Genomic DNA, 17680 nt, shown 5'->3' with positions numbered 1-17680 from the left:
GGTTAAAATACCACAGAAGAAGAGTACTTGCACAATATGATGAGAGAGTATATATATACACATTAAACCATAACTTATTAGTAAGGCTACGAGTTGGTTACAGAGATCACGGATTCTGTGATTTTACATGACCTCTGCGACTTCAGCCCCGGGCAGTGGGGCTCCAGCTGTCAGCCCCAGGTGGTGGGGATCACACTTCAGCCCCGGGCCACAGGGCTGTGTGTATATGTGTGCTCAGCTCCAGACTCTCTATCTATATTTTCAGAGAAAACAACATATAACGATGTGTTCCACTGCTTCTTGGTCTTGTTTTTTTTTCCCCAGCTCAAAATGCAAATACCAGGTTTGGCTGAGTCACTGTTATTCTCTCTTGGAACAGAAGGTGGTGGCCTTGCCCTAGTGTTGCTGTTTCTCTCCCTACGCAGAGAGTTCATCTGAGTTCAACAAAATCATTAAAAAACCATACTTCTGGAGAGGCTCTCCCGCCTGAGAATGCTTTTTGACATGTTTCACTTGCTGAGGAGACTGGCCATCATTAGCCCCAGGGTACAACTAGATTCTGTCCTTTTTCATTAGACTATTTTTATTCTCATATAACATACGTGAATCCATAAGCTCTTATTTCTTAATAACTGTCCTTGTTAGCTTACTTCACTTCTTTATTCTCTGAATCTCTTGTCCACATGCACCTTTCAGAATGCAACAATAAAGTACAGATTCTTAAGCTGAGAGAGCCATTTCAAAAAACTCATTATTAAACGTCACAAGGAAGGATCAGTAACCAAGACTTGATATTGAGAGGTTCTGAACATCTGCACTCTCATTGATTTCACATCTCAGGTTCAGACCCTTAATGCCATAGTCCAGAGATCATATTCTGCCCTTCCTTAAATGGGAACTATACCCCCGTAAGGAAAGGCAAAATTAGATATGTAAAAATGACAACAGAGAAATACTATATAAGTGTTATTTTACATTTTATTTTAATAAACTATTAAGTAAAGTGCTTGCAAAGAAAATTATAGAGCACTAATACTACACAACTGTAATGAACCATTCAGCAATATATTAAGTAAAGATCTGAAAAGTAAAGCTGTGCAAAACCAGGGCATAGTGCCTTTCATCTCAGAGCACTTTGTATAATTACACATAGGAATCATTTCACTCACTACTGAAATGCAACTGCTTTTGCTGTGGAATGCATCAGCACAATAGTTCAGGACTGAGATGTGAAAAAGATGACTATGTCCATTTAAAATGACAAGGAGGATGTAGGGCAGGGAGACCTGTCTATGTTAGGTGCAAAATTGTACTACATTCATGTTAAAACTAATATTTTGCAGTTCTATAGCATTTCACATCCAAATATTTCACATTACTTTACCAAAATAGTAATTAATTTATTAACACTAATTAAGCCTTACAATATCTGTTTTACAGCTTTTATAGATAGATAAACTGAGGCATATAAGAGGTGAAATTATTTGCTTAAGGAAACAAAAGTCTGTGACAGAACTAGGAATAGAACCCAGGAGCCCTGGCTCCCATTCCTTTACTTTAACCACACTGCACTAGACAACTCCAATCCAAACTATTATTAAGTCCATGAGAAGGTACATGGAGCTACTCTGGCAAGAAACTTAAATATATTTAAAATGAAAACAAACTTCACTGAATGAGAGTCAAGGGAATCATTGGGGAACAACTTCTGCGGGTGAAAAAGACAAGCAATAAAAGTTGGTCCAGTACAATACATTACCTCACCCACCTTGTCTCTCTAGTATCCTGGGATCAACATGGCTACAACATTGCAAACAGCTTCACTGAATGTAATTTCCCAGAAAAATCACACAGTTTAAATTGCAATAACATTTTATTTGAAATACTTTTATAAACTAAATTATGTCCTATAAAATATTGCACTTCATATCTGACAGTAACTAATAACAGTCTCATTATTAATGCTAGAGCTGGTTGGAAATTTTCTGATGGAACATTTTTCCGTTGGAAAACACTGATTTGACAAAATCAAATCATTCTACTGAACTGTGTCAATTTCAATGAAATTCTGACAGAAACCAGGCAGGTTTCTGATGGAACCTTGACTGCCAGTTTAGGATTTTATTACTCCCACACCCTCCCATCATCAGCCTGGGAGTTTTCCTCTCCCATTACAACTGGGCCTACAAATGTGCTCTAATTGTGAGCTCAGCTATGAGAAGTGAGTGAAAGTTCATAGAATATTGCAATAGCCTACAACAATAAATGCTGATTTAAAAAAAAGGTGCAAAAGTGAGACGAAGACTGAACTGGTCCAAAAAGGGGAGGTGTGGAGGGGGCTCTACTGATATAACTCAAGGACTGTGTAAAGGTCATGCTTGGTAAGCAAGAAAAGTGTGGAACCAGAAATCAGTGAACCAAAATTGGTGTCTCAGAAATTAGGCTCATTTGGTGGACAAAATAATGAGGGGATGGGCTATTTTGCCCATCACTCCCTTTTGGGGTTCTTGAAAAAGAGACTTTGGGGGGGAAACACAGGTGAACAGATGGTTACCAGCGATACTGACTGGCTGAAAGATGGGGAAGGAGTGAGCTTCACTATCATGGCTGCCAGACCCACCATCTCCTGGGACCCTGGACTTTCTTCATCTTAATCCTGAGAGATGTGCTGAACAGACTGGGCCAGAGAGAGGGACCTAGAGAACTTTGCCACCTCCAATTCTGCCATCTCCATCTGAATCCGAAATACCACCTGGGATGTGAGGCTTTGTCACTCACCCCCAGTGTGTCCTTTTCCTTCCACCTTACTTCTTCTCTCTCCTATCCCTCTCCTTTCTCCTTCTGTCTAATAAGAGTCTGTCTTAGCCAGCTAAGATGCTATATTTTGTAACACTGCTGTAAGCCTGTGACCATAAAGACAGCTAAATGCAATGACCTAAACAGCTCAATGTTGGTATAAGTTTGCTAGGTCTTGGGGTGGCTGATAAGACACATGGCAGAATCCTACCCCAGGTAAATCAATATCCCTTTTTAAAAAAAATATCCTTACAATGATGAGAGGAGGAAGAAATAGAATTCAAGAAAACAATCATTATAAGGCAAAATGAATTATAAAAGAAGGGTCCCACCCCATCCAGTTCTGATGAAGGCAAAAATCTCACTGAAATCAACTGTAGTTCTGCCTGTATAATAGTAGTAGTGCAGTCAAGGGTAAACTGAGTTTACCCACTTCTCATTTAAGGAATGGGAGTTTAGTTTAGGTAAGTTTAGCCACTTTTTTTTTTTTTTTTTTTTTTTTACCACTACACCACTGCAGCCTCTGCACAGCAGAATCAGGCACTAACAGGTGTTATTTTCCCCCCACTACATGCACATAGCTCCCATTCTGATCACATGAACCAAAAGGAGGAATGACCCCTACAGGACATACAGCAATTATAGTTTTGAAAAACACTGGATTGATTCTATCACATCTATAAGTTGCTGTATGTCAAGCAATGTGTCTCAAGCATGAAAATGATTTTCCTGCTGTGCACCATTCGTATTCTTCACAGGGAATATATAACTTATGAAAAAGAAGATGCCATGGCTAACAAAAGAAATCTTACTTACGAGTATTTAGTCAGCAGTTCCAAATCATTATGCATGTTGATTGGATACGTCTCACCGAGATGAAATAGCTTCTCTAAGGCCTCATAAATGAAAATGATGCAGATAAGAGAAGCAAATGCTTCTTCAGTAAACCGGGTAATGTAACAGACTAGGGAGCTTGCATCAGTTGCAACAAGGATGATGCATAGTGTTGCAGTCCATAGTCCAATGCTAGCTCTCAAAGAAAGGTATGATAACCCATATTCTCTAATAAAAAAAAGAAAAATTAACAGAGTCAAAACATTAATTCGTAGGCACAGAAGAGGAAATACTACAAAAATCCACTCTGTGTAGGTATGTGCATTTTTTCTATACTCTCTTGACCTGCCAAATGCAAAAGTCATCTCTAGAAAGACTGAATCCAAGGAGGCTGTCCATCTCTGCAAGAAGCAAAGAATACAGCCAGCTCTAATGCCCAAAACAACACTAAAGTACACTGTAGAACTCTATTTGGTAACAGAGATGTGAGCAGAACTTGCTACTTTGTGAATGCTATGGTGTATTAATGTCCATCTTGAAGCCACCATTGGCCCTGGACATAATACTGTCCTGACAGTCAAGTACTATGTTGGTTAGCTTACCAAGGAGGGAACATGCATAGTAGCTCATGTAATGCAGTTTTCACCTTTATAAATAAAGAACTAGAGATACTCCATGTAGATATAGTCATATTATTCATTAACCCCCTTTTTAATAGTATTGAACACCACAAGTTATAAAATAGGCCATGGATTTCAATTGTACTTTGCAGTGGCCAGATCCCTTTTTACTGAAAAACTCTATCAAAATGTAATTAATGCTCTCAGTTAATTCAGCAATTCTTTTTTACTGTCTCACTGTTTAATTAAAAAACAAACTAGATGCATTAAAGATTTCCCAATTACAATAAAAAAGAGAAAGTTGTGAAGAAATGTGAAGGCCCTTTTAATTCAGAATTTCTTTCCTTTCATGAAAGTAAGTCAGATGTCTTCAAGCCAGATTCTCATCTGGTCTGAGTGTGTTACTAAAGGGGACAATGAGAGGCAATTGTGTACACCCTCAAAGGCGTGGATTAAACTTTGGATGCACTCTAATCCTGGGTGGGCAGCAGAAGTGGCAGATCCCTACATCTGCCTGTTTTCTTCAACTTCAAAAGTGCAAGACAATAAGTGGTTGTGATCAGCAAGATAGTGGTTACAATAGTCTCAAAGTCTTGCCTCATTCACAGACTCTCACCCTCCATCCACAAACTAGAGCAAAACCCTCTGTGCTGGCTGTACATAAGCATACATGGGGCATGCTAGGGCCACATATATCTTGGCCCCAGCTAATCTGCACGAAGAGCTGGGAGGTCTTTTCCCATCATGGAGATGAGAGGGAACGGTCAGGGCCTCCCACTCTGCCCTGTTCGTCAGGAGGATCAGGAGGTTTTGCTCTGCCATCAAGCCTTCCTGCCTCAGAAGTCCCAATTGTAAAAATGAGGCAGACTGAGCAGATGGGACTCATGGCAAGAAGTGTGTAGGACGGGTACCCATCTGCCCACATTAGGCCCTGGATCTCAGAAACCCACCACTACTGGCTGACAATGTAGGCACAATTTTCACTCATTTTGTGGCAGAGGGATCTTACTTACAGTGTATTAGCATGTAAGTGCAGGTTTGGTTTACATTTTATTTAGCTCTTTTTCAAGAGACAGGGGGCAGGGAGAAAGGTTATATCGCATTTATTCCATGGATTAGGAGATGCTGCTCAACTCCAGTACCTGTCAGCTTCACACTGCTGACTATGTTGTTATGAATGATAAAATGCCGAAAAGCCATGAAGTGTGTCTTATTTTATATGGTGGTTTCCATTCATGAGATTTAAATTGAATCATTTTGGACCAGGAATCAATCTAATACCAATCTGAGTTTGGATTCCTTTCAGAACAGTTTTAAAGTGAAAAATTAAAAACACCTTTTATCATTAAGCGTCCCCTTTGTTTTGGTCACCACATATCTTCCAGTGTTCCTCTAAAAGTCTGAGCAATGTTTCCCAAAATCCTGACTTCTCATTTTATACTAGGAGGTGTTGATACCTCTCATGGACTAACGTGGGATTGTGCCCTTTGTTATATTTCTAATTTTATATAGATTATTATCAGTTAAAATGTAGTTCATGAAGTCACACAGGAAAAGGATAACCAAATTTAAATTACACATAAGCAAATTTTCAGCATGCTGCCAGGGGATTTATAATGCTGATTTAGCCACATACACACCCATACATCAAAAATAGTCTCTGAAAGTTTATTTAAATAAAATTACTTCACTTACTTGCAAAATTTAAATAATATCTTTTCAAACACCAGCACTGGCCCTGTGCTGCCTAGAATAGTAAGAGGCTGTCCACCAAAGAGAGAGTAGGCTATTCCAGTCATGGATGCTCCAAACAAAGATTCTATTGCACTCTACATGTGAAAAAAAAAGTGAACTTTCAGAAATTTTCTATCAGAGTCCCAATACTGTGGGTAACAACGCAGTTTCAGACTACAACATTTTAAAGGTGACACATGTAATATTAAGAAAATTCTAACCCCAAACCTAAAAGGGTAAATATGTTTTAAAAGTTCAGATTAAAGTAAAACACATACTATACGACCTTCAGTTGCTTCTCCCAGCAGACCGCCAAACGTGATGACAGGAGACATACAAGCACAGTAGAGAAATAAAAATGATGCTAGACACTGCAGACTGAAAGCATCCCTGAAGTCACTCCAGAAGAAGGGAACTTTTCTTTTGATATCTAAAATCAATCCCCCAAAAAACCTAAGAAAAGGGGAAAAATAAAGACAGAAAGAAAGAGTTCTGGTTTCTTTCACCACTGGGATGAATTATGAGACCTGTACATGTGAAATCTAAGGTAATTGTGTCTCGCGCCCCCAATCTCAGTGCCTCACAATCTTTACAGTATTTGTCCTCCTAAAACTGATGTGAAGTGGGGCAGCACTATTATCCTCCTTTCACAGAGAGGGACAAGAGACACCAAGTGATTTGCCCAGGGTCACACAGGAAACAGGAACTTGAGCCCAGGTCTCCCAAGTCCCAGAGCTAGTGCCCTAAACCAATGAACTAGCCTTCCTCTTTTTCATCTGACACTTGCTACTACCATAGAATACGTCTCTAGCATCTTTACTCATGTTGAGTACTACTTTGATCCATGAGTAGTCCACTGAGATTGATGGAACTACTCACAGAGATATGTACTACTTAGCATATGCTGGCTATTTACAATTTAAAATCTGTTCTCAAAAGAAGCTTTCTAGTGAGTTCTTTCCCTCTGTAAGGAGCTTTGTACAGTACTAGGAAGCAGCAGACTACATTTTCATAAATGGTGTAAGATTCACACAGTCTCTGGACCAAATAGTATGTCACGTTTCATAAATAACTCATTCAGTACCCTGCCTGAGTTTCTGTGGTGATGAAGAGGCATCGGCACACACACTCTTCAAGACAAGCCAAAAAGTAGCCCCGAGGAAGACAGGACCCAGAGCAAACAACAAAAGAAAGTTCTCAAATGGCATTGGCTCATATGTAAACCCAGTTCCTGATCTCATGTCATTGTCTTCTTTAAATCAAATGATAGTTCCTCACGTGGGAAAAACCTGTATGATTCCATTAACTTTAATACAGCTATACTGATTTACACCAGCTGATGCTCCAGTTTAAAGTCTTTTCCTTTATAGAAAGGGACTTCTGATATAAATAATGCTAGTAAAAATGTTATATGGCAGGTCCTGTTTCACACAGAACAGACTGAGCTAACTATAGGACTTCAAGTATCACCCATTCTGCAAGAGTTGTCTATTGCGTCATAGCACTTCCACATTTCTCTCTCCTTGATTACAACTATCAAGCTATCAAACTTTCAGAATTTCTTTGGATGAGTGCAGCTTGCAGTCTTCTCTTTCCCCACGCTTTACTGTTGGTCCCACAGGATTTTGTTCTCAGTCCCCTCTGCTTCTTCCTCTACTATCTCCCCACTTGGGCTAATTCAAATGGTTCCCTGGCTTTAATTATTATCTCTTGGTCAATGTCTTCTAAATCAACTTCCAACCCTTCCACTCCTATTCAAGTCTTGCATCTTCAAATGCCTCTCAGACATTTGTGTCTGTCTGCTACTGCCATCTCAGACTCAACATGGCAAATACTCTCCTTTTTCCTACCAAACCTTCATATCCCCTCTCTTCTCCAACACAGATGAGAACAGCACTGTCATTCCACATGATCCAGTTTCTCACTAGAGCCTAGGTTTCTTCCTCTACATTTCTAAAATATAGTCACTTCCATTCCTACTTCAAAAGCATTTTTCCATGCCTTGATCATTTCTCACTTTGATCACTGCAACCTCATCCTTTTTGCGCCTGACTTTTTATGCGAGCTGTATGCACATTAACCCACTAAGGACAGATGTGTGTATTTAAAACAAACTAATCTCCACACTTTTTTGACAGTCATCAAAGTCAGAAGGAATTCCCGAGTGGTATCATTGGCATGGTGGTGCCTCTATGATGCCCCTTTTCCTTTAGCTCCTGATGTACTGGGTGTAGCTGTGTTAAAGGGACATGGCAGATGTGTCACTACAGTCTGACAAGCCCTACCTAGCATAACGGACCTTTGAGCTGTAAGCAGTTTAGAGCAGTCCTGAGGCTATTCTAAGTTTGATGGTAGGGGAGGGACTATCTTCTGGCCAATCCTAAGGTTGGGGTGGTCTTTAAGTATGTCTTAAAAGAATGCAGAGAAAAGGATATATGGTGCATGACATATAGGACAAAACAATATACAGTAGAACATCAGAGTTATGAAGACCTCGGGAATGGAGGTTGTTCGTATCTCTGAAATGTTCATAACTCTGAACAAATATTATGGTTGTTCTTTCAAAAGTTTACAACTGAACATTGACTTAACACAGCTTTGAAACTTTACTATGCAGAAGAAAAATGCTGCTCCCCCCCCCCCCCCTTTTTTAAAGTAGTTTACATTTAACATGGGACAGTATTTTTTTTTTTTTTTTTTTTTTGGTGATCTCTGCTGCTGCCTAAATGCATAGTTCCATTTCCAAATGAGGCGTGTGATTGACTGGTCAGTTCATAACTCTGAGGTTCTACTGTCTGACAATATGGCACCTGGTGAGTCCAATAAAAGCCCATGTGTTTAAAAATATTATATTAGAAAAGAACTCCCCTGAAGTGTATACTTTAGGTCCTCAGACACATGCACACACAACAATAATTCATGTCAATGGGAGCTGAATATTTTGGCCTAGTGTGTTTAAAGAAAAGCCAGGGCTGCACAACTCTGCCTCCAAACATGCTCAGCTAGAAAATAGTCTAAGTTTTCGTCACAAATGAGAGCAGACTTCTTCCACCATTCCTTTCACACTATACAGAACAAGCAGCATTAATCATGATTACCAGTGGCTTGACCATCATATATTATTGAGAAAGGATCTTACATTAAATAAAGAAAGTAGAACGCATGTTCCAGAGATAACTAATAGTGCAAATTAGCAACTAAGTGTCTGTTTTTCCACTCATTTAGAGATACATAAATTAGGAATAACTCCATTACAGTGAACTCAGTGACATGCTATATCAGTATAGTTGAGAGAGAATGAGGCCATTAGACTTCCTTTTGGAAGTATATTGCTTAAAAAAATATCACATTTAATCAAGTTTTCCACTAACTTTCCAGTCCGTTGCAATTCTGGTCCACTGTGTCCTCCAAGTGGTACTGGGTCCCCGAGAGCTGCTGTTCCATTTGGCACTCCTGGGATCTTGCGCTTCTCCTAGAAGAAACAAAAGACATTTTCTATTGAGTTTCACCCAAAAATGCAGTTTTAGCAAAGGACACAAGTAGGCACATGGCGCAGTCAGGTATTTTTCCTGTAGGGTATCATTTTCAGTTTCTATGCAGAAGTGAAAGGGATGTGCATTTACAGAATTATATGTGTGTGTCCATTCTGTGGGGTGTTATCATTTGAATGAAGCTGTGCTGCCTCCAAATAGGTCAGGGTGCTATGACCCAGGAGAAGCAACTTGCAAACAGTAGGATGTAGTATCACTGCTGCTCAATTAGTAGCACCGCTTCTAAGCTTCCGAAAGAACCCTCTCTCCACAGGAGTAGAGATGGCAGTAGAGCCAGAAGTGAGATGGTTTCAGTCAATAGGAGCTCTCTGTGGTGGCCATGCTAACAGCTCTCTCCAGTGGCAAGCTGCTTCTCTTCAGGAGGAAGGCACAGCAAAGTCCAGATGTGGGCATGGGCTAGAAGCTGGACCCATGTCCCAGAAAGGGTGTTACTGACACCAGGAAGACACACAGGCTATTGAATAGGCTAGTTTACCCTGGCTCCATCTTGACCACCACCTGCAGCAAATAACAAGTCAGTTGGGATATCACCTCTGTCCCACAGCAGGGAGGGATCAAAGGGACTGCTGCTATTAACAAGAGAGTGACAAAAGGTCAGTCAGGGCTGGAGGACAATCCCTTGCTCCACAGCTATGCAGGTCCCCTGTGACTATTCCACTGTTTTTTAATGTAAACAAATAGAGACCCCCATATATATATATATATATATATTCCTGACTCCCTCTCTCCCCCGATCGCTAGGGTTTGCAGTAACTCCCAGCACAGGTACAGAAGAGATTGGCTTACTTGGGTGTAGAAGGGGCTGAAGACTTCATTTACTTTATGTCTCTATCTCCCTGTTAGCAGAGAAGAACCCACCTCCTATACAGCAAGTATGACTCATCTCAGCCCCTTCCCTGTTCCAGAATTGCTTAGCTCAGTGCGCAGTGGATCTACCTGTTCTTAAGGCTCTGTCCCGTAGACTTGGCCTATTGTGGCCCACTGAACCCTTAAATGCTGCAATAATTGTAAATCAATCTCAACGGTTTCCCAAACTTTGTCATGGTGTTGCACCCATAAGGTGTGGAAGAATCATATATATGGAAATACCATAAGGGGTTCCTTTGTTGTAAAAAAAAAAAAAATACAAAATTGGGTCCAAGGAAATTGTGCCAAAAAAACATTTTAAATCAACAACAGACCAGGATGTTTTGTATCTATTCTCTCTTTCTAGGTCATTATATTTCCACTTAAAACTAGCAACTCAGCAAAAACAGACCCATCTCTTGAATATAACAATAAACAAAATAATATTTATGTGAAAAGCATTCCCTTGCCAAGATGCTTTAGGTGCCAAACAATTTAAAATGCAGTACAATTATAATCGAACAGTAGAAAAGTAGATAGCATTTTAAAACCCATTTAACCATTTGTTGAACATGCAGTAACAATTAATTAACAGTTTAGGAATGCAATCTAGTTTGAACAAAAATATTCCTTTATTCCTTGACTTGCTTACACCTATTCTGATGAGAATGGTGTGTCTCTAGGGAGGCCAAGGTCACAGTTTAAAAAAAAATAAACACATTTAAAATATCTCTGTCTCTGCAGAGTAACGATGGCTTCACAACATTCTCATTTATTAAACATTTCTATGGACGATAGAGATCTTGTACCAATTTCTCTCCTTTGCTTCAATCTTAAAGTGAGTTTACTTAACTTAACTGATCTCTTATTTGAAGTGCAACAAGGACCACAGTAGGAGTAAAACTGTATCATTGCTTTTACAGTCCTGCACTTTGAAAAATAGGCAACCAATGTCCTTTGAAGTAACGTAATAAAGTGATTGTTTTATCCAAAACCATGATTTACACTTACTATTCTAGTCTATACTATTGTATATAGGTTCTTGTATAGTGCTCTTCACCATAGTATCTCTGTGCCTTCCAGTAGTGCATTAAGTAATGTGACTAACATCTGTCACGTTTTTCTTTCATCCTCTCCCCAGGGGGAGGAGTGTGTACAGCATTTTGTTTTGTGTTACTGATATCCTATTATTGATATTAGGGCTCTTATGGCTGCTCTTCTATAGAATAAGCAGCACACAGATAAAAGCATAATTTGCCCAGAGAGGATTACATGAACAAAAGACCTTTAGATTTTTTTAAAAATCACTAGATCAGCTTAGAAATGAATAACAGACATTTTACACCCACAAAATAATTAAATGAGTATGTGACCTATTGGAGAGCAGTTTCTCTCTCAGATACTTCTAATGCACCTGTCACTCTAGTATCTAAGTAACACAAAGTCAAAATCAATGCACTTGTTTTGTTCTGTTTCATACAACTATTTGTTTCTGCTCAGGAGAGGCCCGGAACTGAACTAAGTATGAACAACAGTCTCGGCACCGCAGAGAATTGTTCTTGCCAGTCAAGGGTCAGTTTGAGTAAGTTGAACAGCAAAGTAATGCATGGAAGTTCATACTTCAGGTGCCTACAAGTATTGTCATAGAAGATTAATAAAAGACTTTATCTTACAACATTTCTAGGCCACTAAACTTTTAGAAACTCTAATTTTGCACTGTGCATACCTGAGAAGGAACATTTTTGGGTGGCTCTATTCGAATTGTTGGGTCCCATTCTCCGGGAGGGAGAACTGTAACCTGATCAAGAAACTCATCTATTCCAGAAACCAAGTCATTACGATCTTTAGCTTTATAAGCAACATCATGGAATACCTGAGACAAAAAAAGTGAAATACAAGAGATTCTCATTTTACATGTAAACAAGAGTGTAAAATCCTTCATGATATCTAATTTTCCAAGTATCTTTAAAAAAAAGTGTGGTTGTTCCACTGAAAAGTGACTGTGTAAAAATGTGCATCTTCCTATTCAACAGATCTGATCTGTGAGTGTGAATTTTGGATCTCAACACCTATCTGCTTACTTCAATGACAAAAGTTACTTCCTCTAACCATCACAGCCATGGGATCATAAACTGGATTCTAATTCCATTTGCACATCATAAGAATGGTTAAACTATGTTCCAATTGGAGCCTCAAATCCTATCTTTGGTTATATCCATGCAACTTTATTGAAAAAAGCCAGATAGATCAAAAAAGCACGTCTGTCTTTGGCTGCAGCAGCAGGAATATAATCATGGTGTTGAACCTTACACCACAAAATGAAAATGCTAAAATACAAGGGTTCAGAGACAAAAGTAAGTGCCTGAGTGTAGTGAACTTCAGCTATCTAGTCACCTAGGAGTGTTAGGAAGCTTGCAGGTAGGTCAGTTATAGAAAATATTTTCATTAAAATGTTACAGCAACTCTGCAAATGACTTCACGGACCTATATATTTATTAGCTATGGGCTAACATCAGGATGTAGTTGCCAACTGTTTCCTTTAAAGAGAGTTTCTCAAAGACTGTCTTAAAACGATGGGGGCTCCCACTAATTAGGCAGGTTGGCAGAGTATTTCAGGAGTACATATGGGCACTGAATCTGGTGAACTTTTTGGTTTAGGGTCATCCTCAGTTTGAAATAACTGTACAAACTATAGTTAATCAATAAATACCTCATCTGTCATTAGTGTTGCAATTGATCTTCCAATCTCATGGTACTGTTGGCCCTTCCCTAGTGGTCCCAGAAGAATAAACAAAAATCTGCACATAAAAAAGCCAAAAAAACAGATATTTCAAGAATGGAAAACTTAAACTGACATCATGTAACACAGAAAAGTTCATAAAATTGATTAGAGGAAGTAATATCTGAAGGGGGGGGAAATAGTCTCTCTCTAAATATCCTTACACAGTAATTTAAAATTGGAGATACAATTACAAAACATTACATAAATGTGTGCCATGCAAGGAGATGGCCTGAATAGCTTTAAATACCCAAACTCACTTAGGTTCCACAAACATGCAATTAAATTGTGGGTATCTTAAAAATTAGGCAAAAGTACTTTTGACAGAAGCATATATTTATCAGTATGTAGCATTTTTGCAAAATTATGGAGGATACCCTATCCCAGACACACACACACAAAGGGTGTCTTCTATTTAAGAGGATTCTAGTTCTCCTCTATGCTATTCCCTATACATCTATTTTCAAGTATCAGAACTATGGAACGTTCTGCCAAGAGCTCACAGGGTTGCCAAATAGAGCAATTGACAAAAAATTTCATTTTAAACTTTTTTCTCACAAAAAATGATGATTTTTAAAAAATAAAATTGTTCGGTTTTTCTTTAATTTTCCCAATCAATTAAAAAAAATACCCAAACTTCTTTTACTAGCAGCAAAATGAAAAATAGAAAAGGGTCAGGGAAAGAAAACTGAAAAACTCAAAACCCAAAACATTTTCAGTTTCAGAAACAAAAATGTTTTTGAATTTTTTATCAAAAATTTTGAGAAGCTTTTTCCCGTTTTTTGCAGAATATACTCGTCATATTTTGACCAGCTCTTGAGCCAAGTTGTCTAAAGAAGATGCCGTATGTGGAGTTTTCATCCCTGTATGGCTGTATAGGTACACACCCACACACACATTTATTTGCTAGTTAGCCAACCATCACCCAGATTTGTTTTCCAAGTTCATGTTTACTAAAGTGACAAACCCAATTAGGGCTGATCTAATAATCCATTAAGAATTTAGCCTTTTTATCTCCTTGCAAATCACTCAGAAACTGAATTCAGTGAATATACTTGTTATTCAAAAGTATTCACCAAATATTTATATGAACAATTATTACTATGGAGTGGTCAATGAATAATGAATAGTCAGAGTGTGATTGGTCACCCAAGTCAGATGGTTTTGTTTCTGCTCTGTTTAAAATGAGCAAATGGCAAAGAACGAATGATGAATTAAACAGAGCACTTCTAACATGAGTTCTTGTACAATTAATCATCCAGAACACACTCATGATTTTGCCATCAGCTCAGAGTAATGGGCACTGCACTGCTGTGTCACCAAGAGTCACAATCTCCTTCCTGGTTCCCTCACTGCTTGGATAAGGGAGTAGACTGCTTCTGTTCTGTCTCCAATGCATTGGTGCAGTTATGCTATCTGGCATGTTAGTGGGGTGAGGTTAAGGCTCTGCTCACTCCACACCCCATTTTGTGCCTACCTGTGCAAGAAGGCGATGTGGTGGCTGGGCAAAACTTTCTCTGACCATTTCGCTACCCACAATGACTCTGCACCACCACATTAGTTGGGCCATAATTAGGCCCTCATATTAAAAGTAACTAAATATTAACATTTAATTAAATATTAATTATTCATGTATTAAATGTTAATTATTAATATTTCACATACATTTGTGTTAATCCCAATTAGTTCTAATCTTTCACAAATAACTACATTTTGTATCAGCATATCATTGTTTATATTGTGGTAGCATCTTCAATGTTTAGTTTCCTGGGAAATTTCTCCCCCCCTTTTACTTCACTTTTAAAATTATTTAGACAATAAAATAAAAAGAATTCATTTCTCCCCCCTTCCAGGTTCCCCTGAAAGGGAGAATACAAGTCAAATCCAAGGAAGCAAAGGGAAGGGGTCTAATCATGGGGAACAAACTATGAGAGGAGCAGTGGTGAAATTTGTGGGTACTGGAATCCAATTGCCCCCTTCAGTTCTCTCTTTTTCAGCTGTTTACCCCAGATGCCTATTGCTCTTGAACAATGCTATGTTAATAAAGAATTGGAATGGGCTCTATCTTTTATACCAATGTATTTATTTCTTTTGTCATTTCTCCCTCCAGGAAAAGTTATGCAGGATTATGCAAACAATTATAGCTCCCAGGTAACCTGATCAACCTCTTTGCTGTTTACCTCTTCAGTTTCTTAGCAATTCATCTGAAATGTTTGTAATTCAAATATGCTAATCTGTTCATCACAGTTTCAGAAACAGTGCACTTCTGCTTCTACTTCTGAAAAGGGCACACAGGCCTCAGGTCCAATAATTAACCTAAGTATGCATTATTTAAAGGAAGAAAGGAAAGATGCCTGCCCCTCTTATAAGGTAATAATTCAATTCGTAACTGGATAAAAAACAGGGCTAAAGGATGATTCCCATCCATATCCACATGTGATGCAATTTAGAAAAATATGAAATGGAATAAACTACCATCTATATTTTTAGCACAATCTATACTTACCTTGTTGGAATTGGAACTTCAGCTAGTCCTGAAAGCAATACTGCAGGGGACAATCTAACAAAAGCAACTACGGCACGATCCAAAAACTCTAGTTCACCAACTAAAATATTTGACGCTTCAGCTCCAGGAGGTATCTTTTTCATAAAGTGTAGGTCAACCTAATAATTAAAAGAATAACAGCAGCAAAGTTCAAAGGAAAGAGCTTGATATATTGTCTGAAAAACTAACGTACATAACGATCTCTCTCTATTTCATTGACACAGAGTATCTTCACTCGGTCACCACCTAACGTACGACCAGCTGCCTGAGATTTTTAACCAGTCTACTTGCGGTGTTCTCTTCTCTTGAATAATTTTAAAAAGAGAAATAAACGACTGATTCTTGGTAATATGAATAACTATCAGTCTTTAGCATTTGCCCAACTGTGCAAAGGGAATATAGATAATCCTGCTGCACAAACAACTTTTAACGTATCCTAAATATTTTACCTACAGGGCCAAAGCAAATATTAACAGGAAATACACCATCTTTTGTTTTCTGCTATCTTCTTTATTATGCTAATTAACAGTAGTTATGAGAGGGCAAAGCCTTGGCTTTGTCAGCAGGTGCAGCGTGTAGGAAACTTGGATTCAGTGGATGAGGTTGCCATGCTAGAGTCCCAACAAGATGGGAGATTGACATCTTCCTTCCATGACTGTTTCCTATCAGCCAAAAATCACAAAGCACTATTGCTGTCAGGCTTGGAGGAAGATGTTTTCCAACCTTCTGAGCATGAGAAAATAAGCTATGAACATAACGGTCTAGCTAGGGTATTTTAAAGAGTGAAGTGGGGTAATAAGTTTGAAGCTACAGCGCAATGGTACTCAATGTTGAAGAGATGGAGAAGCCATGCCATTACTGAATGGCATCACAGGTTGATTATTCCTTTTATAAAGGTTCCTTAAGGCCCAACTGGAACAAGTTTTTGGCAAGAGTCAGACCCATCTTAAATACATTCAAACATTCAACTTTTTATTTTACTTTATTTTAGGTTTGAAATGTGCTGGGTGTATATCAAACTGTCATTTTTAACAATCTAAATGAGTTTTAATGTATCTTGATTGCACCATTATTTCTATATAGTCTATAGTTATTTGCCTGATATTCAGACTCATATATTTATGTATTACTTCCCCAATACCATTCTAAATGTCATTATGTAATAATGATAGCAATACAATATAAAACACGTATAATTGACTTCATAATGCACTAGTCTTGCCTAAGAATTTCAGACTGTATGGTTTTGTCATTTGCTTTCCTTTTACTAATCTAAATACAACAACAGTGACCAAATCCAATATAAACTGTTAAAGTGGACCATTTTAATGTCTATCTTACAGCCATCTGTCAGTACTAGTGTAAATAGTCTTCAGTAATATTTAGAAAACTGTTTTCTTTGCAAATGGCTCTGGCACTTACTCAGAATTTAGACATAACAGAGTTGCCTGTGTTATGAAATATATTTTTAAAATTTTATTATTTCCCCAAACCCAAAAAGCCATGTTTCTAATGTTACCCCAATCTAGCATAAGCATTCTTTATGATAACATGAATCATACTTCAGTGTGTTAGACAACTGACAAACCAACATGAAGGACTAAGGACTAGTAGACTGAAAGGTCTGAGTATTTTTTCAGAGGACTAAGCTACCAGAGTCTCAGCAGATGCTTGAGAAAAGATCTCTTTCTCTTTTTTATTATTTTTTAAAATACTTTGCCTATCATGGTCTCTAGGGACTTTTGCCATGAATTAAAATTACAATCACAAAAAATTGAAACAACAGCTGCTCCTCACCCCCAAAACCAGAAAATAACTAACTAGAGATGAAATCAAAATCCCAAACAATAACCCCTTAATGTACCCCAAAATCTGAATAGGTAGAGGAGCCCTGCAGTGTGCCATATTTAGGCTATTTCAGACCAAAAGATCTAAGAGTGGGAGCCCTTCATGGTAAACAGTTTATACTGAGGCG

At 38.4% G+C, this 17680-nt stretch overlaps 1 protein-coding gene across 6 annotated transcripts in view; it reads right to left on the bottom strand.

Moving 5' to 3' along the window:
* Positions 1-17680, bottom strand: part of SLC4A10 (solute carrier family 4 member 10) — a 270102-nt gene that overhangs the window by 43582 nt on the left and 208840 nt on the right. For all 6 annotated transcript variants that reach the window (XM_065561769.1, XM_008178464.4, XM_065561767.1 and 3 more), the window contains 7 exons: positions 15667-15824; positions 13092-13179; positions 12108-12254; positions 9356-9456; positions 6263-6437; positions 5946-6079; positions 3613-3858 (listed from right to left, as the gene is read on the bottom strand). In XM_065561769.1, the coding sequence (XP_065417841.1) occupies positions 3613-3858; positions 5946-6079; positions 6263-6437; positions 9356-9456; positions 12108-12254; positions 13092-13179; positions 15667-15824 (1049 nt within the window). The remainder of the gene's footprint in view (positions 1-3612; positions 3859-5945; positions 6080-6262; positions 6438-9355; positions 9457-12107; positions 12255-13091; positions 13180-15666; positions 15825-17680) is intronic.

This window comes from Chrysemys picta, chromosome 11, assembly GCF_011386835.1.
Source record: "Chrysemys picta bellii isolate R12L10 chromosome 11, ASM1138683v2, whole genome shotgun sequence".
In the NCBI taxonomy this organism is placed as follows: Eukaryota; Metazoa; Chordata; order Testudines; family Emydidae; genus Chrysemys; species Chrysemys picta.
This window is presented reverse-complemented; position numbering and strand designations above follow the sequence as displayed.